General features: G+C 57.3%; 1 protein-coding gene across 1 annotated transcript in view; it reads left to right on the top strand.

The window, feature by feature from the left end:
• The window catches only part of LRRK1 (leucine rich repeat kinase 1), a 68930-nt gene that overhangs the window by 43263 nt on the left and 3513 nt on the right, over positions 1–22154 (top strand). Inside the window, exons 18-32 of the mRNA XM_080651776.1 lie at positions 243–363; positions 527–686; positions 2118–2394; positions 5159–5330; positions 6311–6474; positions 8141–8280; positions 9799–10048; positions 11145–11311; positions 12253–12450; positions 12772–13049; positions 13952–14146; positions 15554–15705; positions 16752–16869; positions 18041–18157; positions 21231–22060. Coding sequence (XP_080507902.1) covers positions 243–363; positions 527–686; positions 2118–2394; positions 5159–5330; positions 6311–6474; positions 8141–8280; positions 9799–10048; positions 11145–11311; positions 12253–12450; positions 12772–13049; positions 13952–14146; positions 15554–15705; positions 16752–16869; positions 18041–18157; positions 21231–22060 — 3339 coding nt within the window. The remainder of the gene's footprint in view (positions 1–242; positions 364–526; positions 687–2117; positions 2395–5158; positions 5331–6310; positions 6475–8140; positions 8281–9798; positions 10049–11144; positions 11312–12252; positions 12451–12771; positions 13050–13951; positions 14147–15553; positions 15706–16751; positions 16870–18040; positions 18158–21230; positions 22061–22154) is intronic.

Here is a 22154-nt window from a genome sequence, read left to right as displayed (position 1 = left end):
GGCCGGCGTGGCTCAGGGGTTGGGCATCGGACTAGGAACCAGGAGGTCAGGGTTCGATTCCCGGTCAGGGCACAGGCCCGGGTTGTGGGCTCGATCCCCAGGAGGGGACGTGCAGGAGGCAGCTGATCCACCATTCTCTCTCACCATGGATGTTTCTCTTTCCCTCTCCCTTCCTCTCTGACATGAATAAAAAATATATTTTTTTAAAAGAGGGGTCGGGGGGGTCTCCTTTGCTCTCACAGCGAGATCTCCTGCAAGACCCTGGAGGGCCAGGAGGGGCTGCGGCAGCTGATTTTTCACGTCACGTGCAGCATGAGGGACGTGGGCAGCACCATCGGCTGCCAGCGGCTCGTCGGGCGGCTGGTGGGTACCGGAGGCTCCTGGCCCCCGTGCGAGCTCGTTCTGGGGGGGGCAGGGGGGCTGGGCTTGAGGCACCCCACCCGCTCAGGGCTCAGGAGGGCAGCGGGCGGAGGGGGGGCCGGGCCCCCGTGGGATGGGAGGGCTCAGGCCTGCCCACCTGCCCCAGGTGCCCAGGAGCTACCTGAGCCTCCAGGAGGCCGTGCTGGCCGAGCATCAGCGCCGACGCCTGAGCGACGACGTGCAGTACCTGACGGACAGGCAGCTGGAGCGGCTGGTGGGCCAGATGCCCGGCAACGACATCAGTGACTACGAGGACCTGCAGTCCGGTGGGCGGTCACAGGAGGGGGAGGGGCAGCGGGGTGGCCACGGGCAGGGAGAGAGGAGCAGTGGGGGGTAGCCGGGGGCAGCGGGGGGTGGCCACGGGCAGGGAGAGGGGGGCAGCGGGGGGTGGCCGCGGGCAGGGAGATGGGGGCAGCAGGGGTGGCCGCGGGCAGGGAGAGGGGGGCAGCGGGGGTGGCCATGGACAGGGAGAGGGGGGCAGCAGGGGTGGCCGCAGGCAGGGAGAGGGGGGTGTAGGGGGGGTGGCCGCGGGCAGGGAGAGGGGGGCAGCGGGGGGTGGCCGCGGACAGGGAGAGGGGGGCAGCAGGGGGGTGGCCGCGGGCAGGGAGAGGGGGGCAGCAGTGGGGTGGCCGCGGACAGGGAGAGGGGGGCAGCGGGGGGTGGCCGCGGGCAGGGAGAGGGGGGCAGCGGGGGGTGGCCGCGGGCAGGGAGAGGGGGGCAGCGGGGGGTGGCCGCGGACAGGGAGAGGGGGGCAGCGGGGGGTGGCCACGGGCAGGGAGAGGGGGGCAGCGGGGGGTGGCCACGGGCAGGGAGAGGGGGGCAGCAGGGGTGGCCGCGGGCAGGGAGATGGGGGCAGCGGGGGGTGGCCGCGGGCAGGGAGATGGGGGCAGCAGGGGTGGCCGCGGGCAGGGAGAGGGGGGTGTAGGGGGGGTGGCCGCGGGCACGGGGAGCCTGGAGAAGGGTCACCGCTCTGCGCCTGTCCGCAAAGGACCACAGGTGCGCTGCGGGGATTGAGTTTGGGGTCACAAATTAACTTTTTAAAAATACATTTCTGTTGACTTCACACAGAGGAAGGGAGAGGGAGAGAGATAGAAATATCCATGATGAGAGAGAATCATGGACCGGCTGCCTCCTGCACGCCCTACACTGGGGATCGGGCCCGCAACCCGGGCGTGTGCCCTGACTGGGAATTGAACCCTGACCTCCTGGGTCACGGGTCAGTGCTCAACCACTGAGCCACACCGGCCGGGCCACCAATCAACTTTAATGAATGCACGAATTTGCAAAGATGGAATCAGCCCTAGCCGGTTTGCCTCAGCGGATAGAGCATAAGCCCGTCACTGAAAGGTCCCGGGTTTGACTCACGGTCAGGACACATGCCCTGGTTGCAGGCTCGATCCCCAGCATGTGGCATGTAGGAGGCAGCCGATCCGTGATTCTGTCCTATCATGGATGTTTGTCTCTCTCTCTCCCTCTCCCATTTCCTCTCTAAAGTCAATAAAAGTGCGTTAAAATTTAAAGAAGACGGAATCTGGGGAAAACAGGGATCAGTCGTTTCAGCACGTTGGCACCTGCAGGGGGGCAGCCAACCCGGAAGGGCCCCACGTGTTGGCTGCTTCCCCGGAGGAATGTGTCACCCCGGACTCGCCTTTGCGCTTGGTCTGATGCCTCCCCCTCTCCCCCGCTGCCGTGCGCAGCCATCAGCTTCCTCATCGAAACCGGCGCGCTGCTGCACTTCCCGGACACCAGCCACGGCCTGCGGAACCTCTACTTCCTGGACCCCATCTGGCTGTCCGAGTGTCTGCAGCGGATCTTCAACATCAAAGGCTCCCGCTCCGTGGCCAAGAACGGGGTGATCCGGGCGGAGGACCTCCGCATGCTGCTGGTGGGGACCGGCTTCACGCAGCAGACGGAGGAACAGTACTTCCAGTTCCTGGCCAAGTTCGAGATCGCCCTGCCCGTGGCCAACGACAGGTGCGTCCGCAGACCGGGCTGTGTGGGCAGCTCCAGGGAGGGGGGAGGGAGGAGTCGGGGGCCGCAGCTGCTGGGGCCTCAGACCAGGTTTTCTCCAGAGATGGGCCGTGGTGACCTGCGGCCTGTTCGGCTGGCTATTTCTTTCCATGCACAGCTGTCTTTTTGTTGTGGTGAATCCTCACCCGAGGATATTTTTCCATTGATTTTTAGAGAGAGTGGAAGGGAGGGAGTGGGAGAGAGAGAAACGTGGATGTGAGAGAGACACATCAATGGGTTGCCTCCTGCATGCGCCCCAACCAGGGCCCAGGCCGGGAGGAGCCTGCAACTGAGGTACGTGCCCTTGACCAGAATCGAACCCGGGACCCTTTGGTCCGCAGTCAGGGCACATGCCTGGGTTGTGGGCCTGATCCCCAGTAGGGGCCATGCAGGAGGCAGCCAATCCATGATTCCCTCTCATCATTGATGTTTCTCTATCTCTCCTTCTCCCTTCCTCCCTCTGCAATCAATAAAAACTTTTTTTTAAAATCCTCACCCGAGGATATTTTTCCACTGACTTTTAGACAGAGTAGAAGAGAGAGGGGAAAGACAGAGAGAAATATTGATGTGAGAGAAACACATCTATGGGTTGCCTCCTGCTCATGCCCCGCCCAACCAGGGCCCAGGCCGGGGAGGAGCCTGCAACCGAGGTATGTGCCCTTGACCGGAATTGAACCCGGGACCCTTCAGTCTGCAGACTGAACCTCTGTCCACTGAGCAAAACTCGCTAGGGCTCCATAAAAACTCTTGAACATATCTACACTAATAAAAGAGAAATATGCAAATTGGTTGTACCTACTGACGCCCACCAGCCAATCAGGAGTGAGTATGCAAATTAACCCAACAAAGATGATGGGTTAATTTGCATACACAAGCACGGAGTGGCCCGTTGGCGGGGGGCGGAGGGAGCCTCAGGAGCAGCGCTCCAGCCAGAGCGGAGAAGACGGAAGGCGGCCAGAGCGAAGGGCTGGGTCCCGGGTGCCGGAGGAAAACTGGTGCCAGCAGCCGGGGGAAGGAAGGCCTATTGCACGAATCTTCGTGCAGCGGGCTTCTAGTGTAAAAATAATAAAAAGAAAATAAAAAATAAATAAATATATATATATTTATACACACACACACATACACACACACACACACACATATATATATACACACACACATATATATATACACACACATATATATACACACCCACACACATATATATACACACACACACATATATATATACACACACACATATATACACACCCACACACATATATATACACACACACACATATATATATACACACACACATATATATACATACACACACACACATATATACACACACACACACACACACACATATATATATATGTGTGTGTGTGTGTGTTAAAAAATAACTCTTGGAAGGACCTCCCGCTTCCAGCTGTTTTCAAGCGACCACGGCCAAGAACAGCTGAGCGACGCGGTGATGCCGGAGTGCGCGCACCCAACGCCCCTCTTTTGCACAAACAGCCTCCTCTGACTTTAAAGGCGGCCCTGCCGGCTCCATTCGCCAAGAGCAATAAACAGCGGGGAGAGCCGGGAGACGTTGCTCTGACCCCAATATCGGCATTGTCCCGGGGCCCCGTGCAGCTGTGTTTGTTTTTCCTCGGCCGTGTCCCAAGGTCATTGTGAGCCCCGCCCGCCCCCCCGCCCCGGCCCAGGATGCAGGGCAGCCGCGGCGACGGGCTCTGTCTGGCACGTTTGGGACCGCAGAGGGTTTTGTGTCTTTTGACAGCCTCGGTCTCGCCTCTGTCTTGGCGACCTCGCTAACTACATTCATGGTGCCCGTCTTCGAGTTCTCTTGGAACGAGGGATTCTTTTAAAGATATATATGATTGTTCGCTTTTTATTGATGTCAGAGAGGAAGGGAGAGGGAGAGAGAGACAGAAACATCCATGATGAGAGAGAATCATGGACCGGCTGCCTCCTGCACGCCCCCTACTGGGGATGGAGCCCGCAACCCGGGCATGAGCCCTTGACCGGGAATCAAACTGTGACCTCCTGGTTCCTGGGTCGATGCTCAACCACGGAGCCACACCAGCCATTGGGGGGACATTGGAGCATTTATTCCTAACTGCTTTCTTCCTAAAAATAAAATTCCAGCCCTAACCGGTGTGGCTCAGTGGATAGAGCATCGGCCTGCGGACTGAAGGGTCCCAGGTTTGATTCCGGTCAGGGGCATGTACCTTGGTTGAGGGCTCATCCCCAGTAGGGGGTGTGTAGGAGACAGCTGATCGATGTTTCTAACTCTCTATCCCTCTCCCTTCCTCTCTGTAAAAAAATCAATAAAATATATTTAAATAAATAAGTAAATAAATACGAAAATAAAAATAAAATTCCAAGGCCTTAGAAAGAAGGCACCTTTCTACTGGGGTTAGGGCCCCTCCCCACCCCCAGAACTGGGTCTGAAGATTCACAGTGCCCTTTATTTATTTATTTATTTATTTATTTATTTAGGGATATTTTTATTTATATTAATGGGATACTTTTCTCCTTTTTAGAGAGAGTGGAAGGGAGGGGGAGAGAGAGAGAGAGACAGAAACATTGATGTGAGAGAGACACATCCATGGGTTGCCTCGGGCATGTGCCCCGACCAGGGCCAGGGGTCGAGCCTGCAACCGGGGTACGTGCCCTTGCCCGGGAATCGAACCCGGGACCCTGTGAAGGCTCACAGAGCCATTCGGTGTGTTTCAGCTACCTCCTGCCACATCTCCTCCCGGCCAAGCCGGGCCTGGACACGCACGGCATGCGGCACCCCACGGCCAACACCATCCAGAGGGTGTTCAAGATGAGCTTCGTGCCCGTCGGCTTCTGGCAAAGGCTCATCGCGCGGATGCTGATCAGCCTGGCGGAGATGGACCTCCAGGTAGTGGCGGTTGGTTTCTCCGTGGGGACGGGGAGGGGGAGGATGCAGGTAAGGCACCTGCCATTGTGCCCTCCTTGAGGGGGAGCGATGCCCTTGGCTGGAAGGGTTTGAGCAAAAACCGTTTTCCCACCCGGCCAGCCTGGCTCGACCTAGGAACCAGGAGGTCACGGTTCGGTGTCAGGCGCATGCCCGGGTTGAGGGCTCAATCCCCAGTAGGGGGCGTGCAGGAGGCAGCCGATCCATGATTCTCTCTCATCATTGATGTTTCTCTCCCTCTCTCTCCCTTCTTCTCTGAAATCAATAAAAATATTTTTTTTATTAAAAAAGAAAAAGAAAGCCGAAGCCAGTTTGGCTCAGTGGATAGAGCGTCGGCCTGCGGACTGAGGGGTCCCGGGTTCGATTCCGGTCAAGGGCATGTGCCTTGGCTGCGGGCACGTCCCCAGTGGGGGGTGTGCAGGAGGCAGCTGATCGATGTTTCTCTCTCATCGATGTTTCTGGCTTTCTATCCCTCTCCCTTCCTCTCTGTAAAAATATCAATAAAATATATTAAAAAAAAAAAAAAGAAAAAAGAAAAACCATTCTTTCCCCAGCATCTCAGTCCAGGAGAGAAGGCCTGTGCCCTGACCGGGAATCGAGCCGTGACCTCCTGGTTCCTAGGTTGACACGCAACCCCTGAGCCACAGCCGGCCGGGCTGTATTGCCCTCATTTACATTTTTGCTTGTAAAATCAGGGAGGGCCAGACTTGAACAGTCTCTGGGGGGAGACCCTCGCGCGAGCCCACAACCCGGGCATCCGTTCGCAGGGATCCCTCGGGGCCCCTGCCCGTCACGCACACTTGCCCCGGGCAGCTGGATCGGGCAGCTGGATGCCCAGTGGGGGAGGCTGGGGTGGGGGAGACCGTGATCGGTGGTCATGACAGGGCCCCGGGGCCGGCGAGGAGCGCGGGGGCCCTCACGCAGGGTCTTGCCTGTCGCGGCAGCTGTTCGAGACGAAGAAACACAGCAAGAGCCGGCACAGGAGGGTCACCATCTACAGCTTTGCCGGCAACCAGAGGAATCGCTGCAGTACTTTCCGGGTGAAGAGGAACCAGACCATCTACTGGCAGGAAGGGCTCCTGGTCACGTTTGATGGGGGCTACCTCAGGTGGGGACCCGGGACGGGGCCGCCACGGAGCCTCCCCCGGGGCGGGGGCGGGGGCCGGGGGGGGCTGGCCTCCGGGCGTCCAGTTCTGCTCCCGAGAGCAGCTCATGACGGCAGCTGGTGAGAGAGAGGGTGCCGGGGCGCCCACGGTTTGGGGGAACACTGGGAGGCCGGCGTGCACGCGGGTGGGGCGTGGGAGCTCCGAGCTTTCCCAACGTGCCTTGCTCTAGGCATTGCCTGCCTGTGGCTGCCCCTGTGGAACCAGGCGTCCTCAAACTACGGCCCGCGGGCCACGTGCGGCCCGCCGAGGACATGGATCCGGCCCGCCGGGGGCCGCTGCCTGTCCTGCTTAGCAGCCGACGCGTCCCGGGCCCGCAGTGCGCATAGGAATTTGTTCATCGTTTTTTTTTTTTTAAACTATAGTCCGGCCCTCCAACGGTCTGAGGGACAGGGAACTGGCCCCCTGTTTAAAAAGTTTGAGGACCCCTGGACTAGCCTTTTAGAATAATCGGTGCTCTCATTCCTACTCTTGTCCACCGTCCCCAGCATCCTTCTCCCAGGAACAGAGGATGATCCGAAAGAGCCAGAGTGGGGGGTGTTTGTTTTTTTGGGTTTTTTTTTTTTTTTTTCAGTTTCCGGAGGGGTTGGGGGGAAGCAGCGTGGCATTTATTAGACCCGAGAGAAAAGATGGCCCAGGAAGCCACTGTTTCAAAGGAAGCACTTACGCCCTAGCCGGTGTGGCTCAGTGGATAGAGCATCGGCCCCAGGACTGAAGGGTCCCGGGTTCGATCCCGCTCAAGGGCACGTACCTCGGTTGCAGGATCGATCCGATGGCCCTGGTCTGGGAGGCAAGCAATCGATGTGTCTCTCTCCCGTCCATGTGTCTCTCTCTGTGTCTCTCTGCCTCCCGTCCACGCTCTCTATAAATCAATGGAGAAAGATCCTCGGGTGAGGATTGACAAAAAAATAAAATAAAATAAAGGAAGAACTTAGTGCTGTGCGGGAGGAAGTTCCTCACAAAGAAACATGGGAGGAAGAGAGAGAGAGAAACATCAATGATGAGAGAGAATCACGGATCGGCTGCCTCCTGCACGCCCCACACTGGGGATCGAGCCCACAACCCGGGCATGTGCCCTGACCCGGAATCGAACCATGACCTCCATGTTCATAGGTTAACAAGCCAGGCAGGCCGGGCTCGTCTACAATATTTACAATGAATTTTTCAAAATATTCTTCAGTGAGAAAAGAAGGGCGTGGGGGAGAGTGACTTCCTCTGAGCGCCTGACCGGCTCCATTCTCGGTGTCCGCTGCTTCCACGGCGATGTTTCTAGTTCAGGGTCACGGTGGCCACGTGGCCGATGAGAATACCGTGGTCCCGGGGAGAAAGAACGTTCCCAGGTCACACCCAGGTCCCAGCCTGCGCACCCCTTGCTGCAAAGCCCTCAGCACGTCCAGGTCACCGTGTCGGGGGCCGTATGTGGACAAGGCGGGGCCATGCACACAAATACACAAATGCAGGATCCCCCCCCATCCCCACCCCTGACAGTCCTGGCCGAGCACAGGGAGCCTGGGGGTCCCTGCGGGTCGGTCCTCACCCCGGAGGCAAGGAGACGTCCCAGGGTCCTGCACGGCCCCATCACAGTGGAGTCCTCCTTGTCTCCGGGGCCAGCGTGGAGTCCTCGGACGTGAACTGGAAGAAGAAGAAGAGCGGAGGGATAAAAATCATCTGCCAGTCGGAGATGAGGGACTTCTCGGCCATGGCCTTCATCACCGACCACGTCAACTCCTTGATCGATCAGTGGTTTCCCGGTGAGAGAATGTTTGTTTGTTTTCATATTTTTTTTCAATGATGTCAGAGAGGAAGGGAGAGGGAGAGAGAATGAAGCATCCATGATGAGAGAGAATCATTGATCGGCTGCCTCCTGCACACCCCCTACTGGGGATGGAGCCCACAACCCGGGCATGTGCCCTGACCGGAATGGAACCGTGACCTCCTGGTTCCTAGGTCGACGCTCAACTCCTGAGCCACCCCAAAGGAACTAAGAGAAAGTTCTTGAACTCCGTCTTTATTTGTGTTAGTGTAGCGCCCCTTGAACAAGGTGGGTTTAAACCGTGGGGGTCCACTTATATGCCAATTTTTGTTGTTGTTAACCCTCACCCAAGGTTATTTTTCCATTTATTTTTTTATTTTTATTTTTTACAGAGAGGAAGGGAGAGGGATAGACAGTTAGAAACATCGATGAGAGAGAAACATCCATCAGCTGCCTCCTGCACACCTCCTACTGGGGATGTGCCCGCAACCAAGGTACATGCCCTTGACCAGAATCGAACCTGGGACCCTTCAGTCCACAGGCTGATGCTCTATCCACTGAGCCAAACTGGTTCCGGCTCCATTTAATTTTAGAGAGAGTGGAAGGGATGGGGAGAGAGGGAGAGACAGAGAGAGAGAAACATCGATGTGAGAGAGACACACTGATTCGTTGCCTCCCACCCAAAGACCCGACCAGGGCTGGGGACCGAGCCTGCCACTGAGATGCATGCCCTTGACGGGAATCGAACCTTCAGTCCACGGGCTGACACTCTATCCACTGAGCCAAACCAGCAAGGGCTGGGGAGCCCGCCTTCCCCTTCCCTGCCTGCCCCCCCCCCCCCCCCCCCCCGCCTCCACCCCGATCCCACAGGGGCTCAGCCACCCACACGGCCCTTTTCAAAGCCTTTGACTGTCCGCCCAAAGAAAATACTCTTTGAAGTGATGGTTCGGGCCCTCCGGCTGTTTGTTTTGCTCCGGGAGCAGATATGGGGAACCACAGGGTATTCTCCAGGGAGGAGGCCATGGGGCATGGGCCAAAACTGGGCTGCCTCCTCCCGGGGAGCCCTCCCCCTTCCCTCTAAAGGCTGGCGGCTGAGCGAGCAGGGAGTGGGTTGTGAGCCCAGCTGGTGTGGCTCAGTGGTTGAGCGTCGACCTAGGAACCAGGAGGTCACAGTTCGATTCCCGGTCAGGGCACACGCCCGGGTTGTGGGCTCCATCCCCAGTAGGGGGCGTGCAGGAGGCGGCCGATCCATCATGCTCTCTCATCATGGATGTCTCTCTCTCTCTCTCTCCCCCTCTCCCTTCCTCTCTGAAGTTTATAAAAATATTTTTCAAAAGGAAGCTCAGTGCAATAGTCATGTTTCAGGCACAATCTGAGGGCCGAGCGAGAGCACACAGACCGCCCCCCCTTCTTGGAGGGCCCCCCCAGGCCGCGTTTGCAGGTGCTGCTCCGGGACGCCCCCTGCCCCCCTGCAGCCACCATTCTCCGAGCTGTCCCCCACTCTGTCCCCATTTAGCCCTGACGGCCACGGAGAGCGACGGGACACCCCTGATGGAGCAGTACGTGCCCTGCCCGGTGTGCGAGGCCTCCTGGGCCCAGCACACCGACCCCAGCGAGAAAGCGGAGGGCGCGCAGTACTTCGACATGGAGGACTGCGTGCTGATGGCCATCGAGCGGGACTTCATCGCCTGCCCCAGGCACCCCGACCTCCCTGTGCCCCTCCAGGAGCTGGTGCCCGAGCTGTTCATGACCGACTTCCCGGCCAGGTACGCCACCCTGGGTGCTGGCGGCTGCGGCAGCCACCGCCTCCCGCCCTGGCCCAGGGGACTTGTATGTATCTACTTATTTATTGGGTAATCCTTACCCAGGGATATTTTTCCATTGATTTTTTTTTTAAATATATTTTTATTAAATCAAGTGAATTAAAAACCTGAGGAACAGAATAATCTGGTGAATATAATAGAATCAGGCCAAAACCGGTTTGGCTCAGTGGATAGAGCGTCGGCCTGCGGACTGAAAGGTCCCAGGTTCGATTCCGGTCAAGGGCATGTACCTTGGTTGCGGGCACATCCCCAGTAGGAGGTGTGCAAGAGGCAGCTGATCGATGTTTCTCTCTCATCGATGTTTCTGACTATCTATCCCTCTTCCTTACTCTCTGTAAAAAATCAATAAAAATATATTTAAAAATATATATATAATAGAATCAGGGGCATAGAAAGGGAGTGGACTGATAATTCTCAGGGGGAAAGGGGTATGGGGGGTTCAGGAAGAGACTGGACAAAAATCATACACGCATGGATGAGGACAGTGGGGGGGAGGTAAGGGCAGAAGGTGGGGTGGGAACCGGGTGGAGGGGAGCTATGGGGGGAAAAAGGAGAAACAATTGTAATAATCTGAATAAAGATTTATTCTTTAAAAAAAAAGGAAATAAAAAATACTTTAGAAAAAAAAATAAAATAAAATATATTTTTATTGATTTCAGAGAGGAAGGGAGAGAGAAAGAGAGGAACTTCCATGATGAGAGAGAATCATGGATCGGCTGCCTCCTGCACGCCCCCTCCTGGGGATCGACCCAGCAACCCGGGCCTGTGCCCTGACCGGGAATCGAACCCTGACCTCCCGGTTCCTAGGTCGACGCTCCACCGCTGAGCCACGCCGGCCAGGCTGTAGCACGGTTCCTAAATTGCGCCCCTGTCCAGGGGTTGAGGAACCCAGCGGTCTGAGCAGGATCCAGGGTCCAGCACAGGCTCTCTGGGAACTTCAACCGGGGCCCAACCCCGCCCGCAAAGCGCCACCCTCCTCCCCCGGGAGCTCAGGGAGGAGGGCGGGCGCCTGTCCTCACCGGAGCCGTGTCCCCCCCAGGCTCTTCCTGGAGAACAGCAAGCTGGAACACAGCGAGGACGAGAGCAGCGTGCTGGGCCAGGGCGGCAGCGGCACCATCATCTACCGCGCCCGCTACCAAGGCCGGCCCGTGGCTGTGAAGCGCTTCCAGATCAAGAAGTTCAAGAACTTCGCCAACGCCCCAGCCGGTGAGCACGACCCTGCCTCCTTGCTTTTCTTTTAATTTTTTTTTTTAAATACGCTAGAGGCCCGATGCACGAATATTCATGCAAGAGTAGGCCTTCCTTCCCCCGGCTGCCAGCACTGGCTTCCCTCCGGCACCCAGGACCCGGGCTTCCCTCCGGCACCCAGGACCCGGGCTCCCCTCCAGGCACCCAGGACCCGGGCTCCCCTCCAGGCACCCAGGACCCAGGCTCCCCTCCAGGCACCCAGGACCCGGGCTTCCCTCCGGCACCCAGGACCCGGGCTCCCCTCCAGGCACCCAGGACCCGGGCTCCCCTCCAGGCACCCAGGACCCGGGCTCCCCTCCAGGCACCCAGGACCCGGGCTCCCCTCCAGGCACCCAGGTCCCAGGCTCCCCTCCAGGCACCCAGGACCCAGGCTCCCCTCCAGGCACCCAGGACCCAGGCTCCCCTCCAGGCACCCAGGACCCAGGCTCCCCTCCAGGCACCCAGGACCCAGGCTCCCCTCCAGGCACCCAGGACCCAGGCTTCGCTCTGGCCCCAGCTTTGTCTGGAAGGATGTCTGGAATGACGTCCGGAAGGACGTCCAGTCTAATTAGCATATTACCCTTGTATTATTATAGATATACCCTTTTTAAAATGGATTTGAGAGAGGGAGAGGGAGAGAAATCAGAGATTCTAAAAAGCATATAGCCAGGCCAGTGTGACTCAGTGGTTGAGCGCCAACCTATGAACTGAGAGGTCACGGTTCGATTCCCGGTCAGGCCACATGCCGGGTTGTGGACTCGATTCCCAGTGTGGGGCGTGCAGGAGGCAGCCGGTCCATGATTCTCTCTCATCATGGATGTTTCTGTCTCTCCCTCTCCCTTCCTCTCTGAAATTAATTTTTTTAAAATAATTTTTTTAAATAAAATGCGTGTGAACTGATGCCGCGCCGTCCCCTGCAGACACCATGCTGAGGCACCTGCGGGCCACGGACGCCATGAAGAACTTCTCGGAGTTCCGGCAGGAGGCCAGCATGCTGCACGCCCTGCAGCACCCCTGCATCGTGTCCCTCATCGGCATCAGCATCCACCCGCTCTGCTTCGCCCTGGAGCTCGCCCCGCTGGGCAGCCTCAACACCGTGCTGTCCGAGAACGCCAAAGGTGCCCGCCGCTCCCGGAACCTTCCGTAGCCGGGGAGGTGGCTGCTCCTGGGAGGTCCAGGAGTCTGTGGCTGGCCCAGCCAGCGTGGCTCAGTGGTTGAGCGTCGACCTATGAACCAGGAGGTCATAGTTCGGTTCCTGGTCAGGGCACATGCCCAGGTTGCAGGCTCCGTCCCCAGTAGTGCAGGAGGCAGCTGATCCATGATTCTCTCTCTCTCTCTCCGTTCCTCTCTGAAAAAATTAAAAATATTTTTTTAAATGAATAAATAAGAAAGAAGGACAGTTGTGCTGATGATCGTTTGATGTGTCTCTCTTTGCAAAGATTCTTCCTACATGCCCCTGGGCCACATGCTCACCCAGAAGACCGCCTACCAGATCGCCTCGGGCCTGGCCTACCTGCACAAGAAGAACATCATCTTCTGTGACCTGAAGTCCGACAACATCCTGGTCTGGTCTCTGGACGTCAAGGAGCACGTGAACATCAAGCTGTCGGACTATGGCATCTCCAGGCAGTCCTTCCACGAGGGCGCCCTGGGCGTGGAGGGCACGCCCGGCTACCAGGCCCCGGAGATCAGGCCGCGCATCGTGTACGATGAGAAGGTACCCAGCTCAGGGCCCCGGCCCCATGTCAGGCAAGCCATGGATGGATGGATGGATGGATGGATGGATGGACAGACAGATGAGTGATGGATGTACAGATGGATGATGGATGGTTGGATGGATGATGGACAAATGGACAAATAGATGATGGGTGGGTGGGTGAATGGATGGAGAGATGGATGATGTTGGGTGGATGGATGATGGATGGGTGCGCGGGTGGATGGATAGATGGAGAGATGGATGATGGATGGGTGGGTGGATGGATGGAGAGATGGATGATAGATGGGTGGGCGGGTGGATGGATGGAGAGATGGATGATGATGGGTGGATGGATGATGATGGGTGGGAGGGTGAATGGATGGATGGAGAGATGGATGATGGATGGGTCGATGGATAATGGATGGGTGAATGGATAGATGGATAGATGGATGATGGATGGGTGGGTGGATGGATATATGGATGATGGATGGGTGGATGGAGAGAAGGATGATGATGGGTGGATGGATGATGGATGGGTGGATGGATAGATAGATGGATGATGGATGGGTGGATAGAGAAGGATGATGGATGATGGATGATGATGGGTGGATGGATGATGGATGATGGATGGATGGATGATGGATAGGTGGATTGGTGGATGGATAGATGGATGATGGATGGGTGGATGGAGAGAAGGATGATGATGGGTGGATGGATGGATGGATGATGGATGGGTGGATGGAGAGAAGGATGATGATGGGTGGATGGATGATGGATGGGTGGGTCGGTGAGTGCCTCCCTTTGGACAGGGCCCATGATCTCCTTGCCTAAAGGTACCTCCCTCCCCCGTCCACCTGAGGGCCAGCTGGCGAGAGCAGCTGGGCCCAGGCGGGGGCCCTGACTCGCCTTGCCTCCCCGCCCAGGTAGACATGTTCTCGTACGGGATGGTGCTCTATGAGCTGCTGTCGGGACAGCGGCCCGCGCTGGGCCACCACCAGCTGCAGATCGCCAAGAAGCTGTCCAAGGGCATCCGCCCGGTCCTGGGGCAGCCGGAGGAGGTGCAGTTCCATCGGCTGCAGGCGCTCATGATGGAGTGCTGGGACACAAAGCCCGAGAAGGTACCTGGGAGCGCAGGGCCTGGCGCCCAGCCCCTCCGGCCGCTGTGGTGGATGGAGGCTGGGGTCTCCCGGGGCCACGTGGACGGCTGCCCCTGCCCAGCCTTCCCGAAGGGCTGAGAACCTAGAGGGCCACTCCTCCCTGCTCCCCTCTTCTAGAAAGAGGGTCTTCACTGCTCCTCAGACATTCAGATCAGTTCTGTGGGGTGCGTATCACTCTCAAGACAAGTGAGCTCCCTTTTCCTCCCCAGCGTCTGTGTAGCATCATCGTGCGGGTAAAGCATGCCCGCCCCTGGATGGCAAGGCGGGCCCCGTGCAGGAGCAGGGAACGTAGAGGGCTCTTTGGAGAGTAACGCGGAGCAAGTTAGCTCATGAGAAACAGGAGCTTCACGATCATTTTAAAGCGAGTTGCTGTCCATTCAGTGTGGCTCCGTGGTCAGGGCACATGCCCGGGTTGCAGGCTCGATCCCCAGTAGGGGGCATGCAGGAGGCAGCCGACCCATGATTCTCTCTCATTGATGTTTCTGTCTCTCTCTCTTCCTCTCTCTTCCTCTCTGAAATCAATAACATTTAATGACTAGATCATCAATAAAGCGAGTTGTTTTCAGAAAAGGCCAGTGGTTTCGCATTTAAGCCACACTTACCACTTTCGAAAGTGCGAGTGTAAGGTATTGGTAGTAAATGAGGTCTGAGAACGTTTCTTTACAAGATTCAGTGATTCTGCACTCCTGGGCTTGGGGGATGGGAATATAGTTGCCATGGACAACGGTGACCCAGATGCCTCGGAGGGTCTGCTTCTGGCGTATGTTTTGTCTCTTGCTTCAGTTGAGTCTTTTGTTGTTTTTTTAATTGATTTTATTTATTTTTATTTAATATATTTTATTGATGTTTTTACAGAGAGGAGGGATAGAGAGTTAGAAACATCGATGAGAGAGAAACATCCATCAGCTGCCTCCTGCACACCCCCCACTGGGGATGTTCCCGCAACCAAGGTACACGCCCTTGACCGGAATCGAACCCGGGACCCTTCAGTCCGCAGGCCGACGCTCTATCCACTGAGCCAAACCGGTTAGGGCTGTTTTTTTAATTGATTTTAGAAAGAAAGGAAGAGGGAGAGAGAGATAGAAACATCACTAATGAGAGAGAATCATGGATCAGCTGCCTCCTGCACGCCCCGTCACCCGGGCACGTGCCCTTGACCAGAATCAAACCTGGGACCCTTCAGTCTGCTCTATCCATTGCCGACGCTCTGCCCGCTGAGCCACACCGGCTAGGGCTCAGCTGAGTCTTGAACGAGTGGCGTCCACTCCTTCCTCCCTGGTTCAAGACGGTCGGTTTCATAGGCAGAATGGACATTCGTCTGGTGGTTAAGCGACCCCGCTCACGGCCATGGCGGCCTCTCTCCCTCAGCGACCGCTGGCCGTGTCCGTGGTGAGCCAGATGAAGGACCCGACCTTCGCCACCTTCAAGTACCAGCTGCCCTGTGGGAAGCAGACCGCCTTCTTCTCGTCGCAGAGGCAGGAGTACACCGTGGTGTTGTGGGACGGGAAGGAGGAGTCCAGGTAAGGCCTGGAGGCTTGCCACACCGTGCTGGTGTCAGAGAGGGGGCGGCCATGGGGTGGGGGGCCGGTCGGGGGTGACCATGGTGAGAGATGTTTAGTGCATGATGGATTGGAAGCCTGACGGAGACTCCTCAAGAGAGAAAACTGCTCCGGCCGGTGTGGTTCGGTCGGTTGAGCAGCAACCCAGGAACCGAAAGGTCGCCGGTTTGATTCCCGGTCAGGGTACGTGCCCAGGTTTGGGGCTCCATCCTTGGTCGGGGCACGTGAGAGTGCAGGAGGTGGCCGATCAATGTTTCTCTCTCTCTCTCCCTTCCTCTCTGTCTTAAAAAAAAAAAAAAAAATCAATAAAAACATATTTTAGCCCTAGCCAGGGGTGGGCAAACTTTTTGACTCGAGGGCCACCATGGGTTCTTAAACTGGACCGGAGGGCCGGAACAAAAGCATGGATGGAGTGTTTGTGTGAACTAATATAAATTCAAAGTAAAGGAGCGGAGGGGAGAGCAAGAGAACCCTCCGCTCTTTCTGCTCCGCGGGCCGGATAGAACAGCCGAACGGGCCGGATCTGGCCCGCGGGCCGTAGTTTGCCCACGGCTGCCCTAGCCAGTGTGGCTCCGTGGATAGAGCATCAGCCTGCGGACTGAAGAGTCCCGGGTTCGATTCCGGTCAAGGGCACATGCCTAGGTGGCAAGCTCGATCCTCACTAGGGGGCATGCAGGAAGCTGATCAATGATGGATCTCTCTCTCCCTCTCCCTTCCTCTCTGAAATGAATAATATATTAAAAAAAAAAAAAAAACTTTTTTTTTTTTTTAAAACGAAAACATGAGTCCACACATATGGACATGCACACATACAGGTCTGTGATTAAGAGACGTAAAACGGCCTGGCCGGTGTGGCTCAGTGGTTGAGCGTCAGCCCACGAACCAGGAGGTCTGGTTCCACCCGTCGCCGGTTCTCCTCCTCCTCCACGGTTGCCACAGGCCAGGCCGGGACGAGGGAGGCGGCTCCCGGCCCCCTGCGCTGACCGCACGACCGCCGGCCCCTGTAGGAACTACACGGTGGTGAACACGGAGAAGGGCCTCCTGGAAGCGCACAGGATGGGCTGCCCGGGCATGAGGCTCAGCTGCCAGATCAAGGTCCAGGGCTCCCTGTGGACGGCCACCGAGGTACCCCCCGCCCCGACCTCTCCACCCCCGAGCCCCGAGCCCCCACCCCACCCCATGCAGGGCTCTCTGTGGACGGCCACCGAGGTACCCCCCCACCCCGACCTCTCCGCCCCCCGCCTCTCCACCCCCCACCTCTCCACCCCCCACCTCTCCACCCCCGAGCCCCCACCCCATGCAGGGCTCTCTGTGGACGGCCACCGAGGTACCCCCCCCCTCCACCCCCGAGCCCCCACCCCATGCAGGGCTCTCTGTGGACGGCCACCGAGGTACCCCCCCACCTCTCCACCCCTGAGCCCCGAGCCCCCACCCCATGCAGGGCTCTCGTCAGGCGGCCAACTCTGGGAGCCAGGTCTACCCCCTCTAAATACAGGACATCGGGCCCGGCAGGCTCAGTGGTTGACCGTCCAGACCTAGGAACCAGGAGGTCACAGTTCCATTCCTGGTCAGGGCACATGCCCGGGTTGTGGGCTCGATCCCCAGTAGGGGGGCGTTCAGGAGACAGCCGATCTATGATTCTCTCTCATCATGGATGTTCCTCTCTCACTCTCCCTTCCTCTCTGAAATCAATGAAATATATATAGAAAGAGAGAGAGAAAGAGAGAAAGAAAGAAAAGGAAGGAAGGAAGGAAGGAAGGAAGGAAGGAAGGAAGGAAGGAAGGAAGGAAGGAAGGAAGGAAGGAGAGAAAGAGAGAAAGGAAGGAAGGAAGGAAGGAAGGAAGGAAGGAAGGAAGGAAGGAAGGAAGGAAGGAAGGAAGGAAGGAAGGAGAGAAAGAGAAAGGAAGAAAGAAAGAGAAAGAAGGGAAAGAAGGAAGGAAGAAAGAAAAGAGAAAGAAAGAAAGAGAAAGAAAGGAAAGGAAGGAAGAAAGAAAAGAAAGAGAAAGGAAGGAAGGAAGGAAGGAAGGAAGGAAGGAAGGAAGGAAGGAAGGAAGGAAGGAAGATGGGTGCCTCACACCCCAACAGTGGGGTTTCTCTGGGGAACAGGATGGGCAATTTCACTTTTCTTCGTTAGACAACCCCGTCGTTTCCCAAGTTCCTACAAAGAACAGAGCGACCAGAGAGCCTATAGACGCGTTCCTCTCCAAGGCCCAAAGGGACCCCGAGGCCGAGCGGGCCCCGCAGGGACCTCTGGCCCGTGTGCGCCGGGTCTCACGCGGCCCGTCTGCCTCTGCAGGACCAAAAGATCTACATCTACAGCCTCAAGGGCATGTGCCCCTTAAACACGCCCCAGCGGGCCTTGGACACGCCGGCCGTGGTCACCTGCTTCCTGGCGGTGCCTGTGTTGAAGAAGGTGAGGTGTGGGTGGGGGAAGGTGCGTGCACAGGGTCTGGCTCTCCCTGCCGGGTCTTGTGGGGATTGGGGGAGCATAGCCACACCCTCCTGGACGGACCACCAAGCCCAGGTCACTGTCAGCCTTAACCCAGGGGACCTGGGGCCATCATCAGGGCCCTGCCTGTTGGGGAAAACCCACGTGATCAGTAAGACTAAGGCCGTGGTCGGCAAACGGCGGCTCGCGAGCCACACGCAGCTCTTTGGCCCCTTGAGTGTGGCTCTTCTACAAAATACCACGGCCTGGGCGAGTCTATGCTGAAGAAGTGGCATTAGAAGAAGTTTAAGTTTAAGACATTTGGCTCTCCAAAGAAATGTCCATCGTTGTCCTGTTGCTATTTGGCTCTGTTGATGAATGAGTTTGCTGACCATTGCCCTAAGGCAAAGCTCTCCATGCACATACCACAGCCCCAGATTTTGTGCAAAACGCTTTTCGAGGTATATACTAGAGGCCCGGTGCATGGATTCATGCACCAGTGGGGTCCCTCAGCCTGGCCTGCGGGGATCAGGCTGAAAGCAGCTCTCCGACATCCCCCCCAAGGGGTCCCGGATTGTGAGAGGGTGCAGGCCAGGCCAAGGGACCCCACAGGTGCACAGTCAGGGCCGGGGAGGGACCGTGGGAGGGCTCCAGGGCGTGTCCAGCCCATCTCAGCCAGTCCCAACCAGCCAGACCCAAGCAGCAAGTTAACCTACTGGTCGGAGCGTCTACCCCCTGGTGGCCAGTGCACATCATAGCAGATGGTCGAATGAATAGTTGGACACTTAGCATATTAGGCTTTTATTATATAAGATTATGTAGGATTAGAGGCCCGGTGCATGAAATTTGTGCACGGAGGTGGGGAGGTCCCCTCAGCCCAGCCTGCACCCTCTCCAATCCGGGACTCCTTGGGGGATGTCTGACTGCCAGTTTAGGCCCAATTCCGGAGTTCGGGCCTAAACCGGCAGTCGGATATCCCTCTTACAATCCTGGACCGCTGGCTCCTAATCGCTCACCTGCCTGCCTGTCTGGTCGCCCCTAACGGCCCCCTCCCCTCTGGCTTTGCTGGCGTGATTGCCCCTCACTGCCTCTGCATACCGGCCTGATCGCCCCTAACTGCCCCCCCTGCTGGCCTGGTCGCCTCTTACTGCCCCCCCACCCCTGCCGGTCTAGTCGCCCCACGCAGCCTGCTTGTTCAGTCCTTTGGTCGTCCCTCACTAACCCCCCCTGCCGGCCTGGTTGTAGACAGCCATCTTTGTGAGGGCATGAGGGTCAATTTGCATATTCCCTCTTTATTATATAGGATATTGATTTATTTTTAAGTTTCCTGTTTTTCTGTTTTTATTTAATTGTGTTTTTTATTGTTGATAGTATTTACAGATATCTTCCATCTCCCCCCAGATACATATATATATATATATATATATATATATATATATATATATATATATATATATTTTATTGATTTCAGAGAGGAAGGGAGAGGGAGAGAGAGAAACATCCATGATGAGAGAGAATCATGGATCAGCTGCCTCCTGCACACCCCCTCCTGGGGATGGAGCCCGCAACCTGGGCATGTGCCCTGAAGGGGCTCTTCCACTCTCTTAAAAAGAAGGAAAAAAAACCGTGTTGGCGGTCATAATCCAATGTCAGTTTTCCCATCTGTACAATGGGCATAAAAAGAGACTGTAAAGAGGATCTCTGGGGATTACGTACCCAGAGCTTCAGGCCATGGCGCTGGGTGAACATGAACTTATTTTTTTTTTTTAAATATATTTTATTGATTTTTTACAGAGAGGAAGGGAGAGGGATAGAGAGTTAGAAACATCGATGAGAGAGAAACATCCATCAGCTGCCTCCTGCACACCTCCTACTGGGGATGTGCCCGCAACCAAGGTCCATGCCCTTGACCGGAATTGAACCCGGGACCTTTCAGTCCGCAGGCCGACGCTCTATCCACTGAGCCACACCGGTTTCGGCGAACACGATCTTATTCGTACTTTCCGAAGGGTCCCTCCACCCGAGCACAGGTTCCTTTCTTTAAAAAAAAAAAAGAAAAAAGAAAGAAAAAGTCTGAACTCAGCCGTAGAGTCACTTACGATGGTGGCCCCCCGGGGCGAGCCAGGGGCAGCTCGGGGCCCCGAGTGCCAGAGAATAGGACACAAAGCATCATTTAAGGCCACGGCCGGCCCGAGCCCTCCCCCCGCCCCCCCGCACCCCCCCCCCTCCCCCGAGCCAAGGCACCACCACCCGCACGACCAGAGGGAATAAAGCCGGCTCTGTGCGGAGCCTCCCTGCCCGGGTACCTGCCCTCGGAGGCCGCGGACAGGACGGCAGACCCCTGCATTCTTGCACGCGCGCTCACACCCTGCCCGGCCTGGTGCTCGCTGCCCTGGCTGGGGCCGGCACCGGGGCTCCGTAGAGACACAGCTCCTGTTCGCCTGGGCTGCTTCCTGTCCTAAAACCCTACGAAGGATTTCGATACACGTTTCTTTTGTTGTTGTTCATCTTCACCTTCTTTTTCTTTTCTTTTTTTTTTTAATCTATTTTTCTTGATTTCAGAGAGGGAGAGAGAGAGAGAGAAACATCCATGAGGAGAGAGAATCATGGATCGGCTGCCTCCTGCACGCCCCACACTGGGGATGAAGCCCACAACCCGGGCCTGTGCCTTGACCGGGAATCGAACCAGCGACCTCCTGGTTTATTGGTTGATGCTTAACCACTGAGCCACCCCGAATCGGCTGCCTGGACCGGTTTCTTGCCTAAAACCCTGATGAAGGATTTCAATAAATGTTCTTTTTTCTTTTTAAATCTATTTTTATTGATTTCAGAGGGAAGGGAGAGGGAGAGAGAGAGAAACATCCATGATGAGAGAGAATCATGAATCGGCTGCCTCCTGCTCGCCCCCTCCTGGGGATCGAGCCCACAACCCGGGCATGTGCCCTTGACCTGGAATGGAACCGTGACCTCCTGGTCCCTAGGTCAACGCTCAACCCCTGAGCCCTGCCGGCCAGGCACCCCTGCCTTTTCAGGACCCTTTCCCCTGTTCTCCCGGCAGAATTCCTTCCTGGTGCTGGCGGGCCTGGCGGACGGGCTGGTGGCGGCGTTCCCCGTGGCGCGGGGCGCCCCCGAAGACGGCTGCTCCTACCTGTGCTCGCACACGGCCAACAGGTCCAAGTTCGGCATCCCGGACGAGGACGTGCGGCAGAACCCCTACCCCGTGACGGCCATGGAGGTGGTGAACAGCGGGTCCGAGGTCTGGTACAGCAACGGGCCGGGCCTGCTGGTCATCGACTGCACCGGCCTGGACATCAGCCGGCGGCTGGAGCCCTACGCGGCCCCCTCGGCGGTCACCTCGCTCGTGTGCAGCTCGGACTGCGGGGGCGAGGAGGTGGTCTGGTGCCTGGACGACAGGGCCAACCTCTTGGTCATGTACCATTCGGCCACCTACCAGCTGTGCGCCCGCTACTTCTGCGGGGACCCCAACCCTGGGAGGGACCTGTTTCCCGTGCACCCCTCGGGCCTGGAGCCGCCGGACGGCCACGTGGCCAGCCGGCAGGAGCCCAAGGCAGACACCATCGCAGACGTGAGCATCATATATAGCAAGGAGCTGGGCACGCAGATCCTGACGCACCAGGACTCCTTAACCGACTACTGTTCCATGTCATCGTGCTCCTCGTCCCCGCCGCGGCGGGCCCCCCTGTCGCCGGACAGTTCCTCCAGCGTCCTCTTCTCCACCGACGGGGAGGGCTCGGACCGGCTGCTCGAGCCCACGGCCGGTTCCGACAGGTCCGAGCAGGAGCTGAGTCCCGTGGACGGCGAGGCCTTCAGCCAGCACCTGCAGGCCGTGAAGGTCTTGGCTGTGAAGGATGTCATCTGGGTGCCCAGGTAGGTCTCCCCAGCCCTCCGCCGGCGGGGGTGCGAGCTTGCGGGTGCCCGCCGCTCGCTCTGACTTTGGGAGCGAAGTGAAGGAAGCTTGGGG

Source organism: Plecotus auritus (assembly GCF_963455305.1).
Source record: "Plecotus auritus genome assembly, chromosome: 15".
NCBI lineage: Eukaryota > Metazoa > Chordata > Mammalia > Chiroptera > Vespertilionidae > Plecotus > Plecotus auritus.
This window is presented reverse-complemented; position numbering and strand designations above follow the sequence as displayed.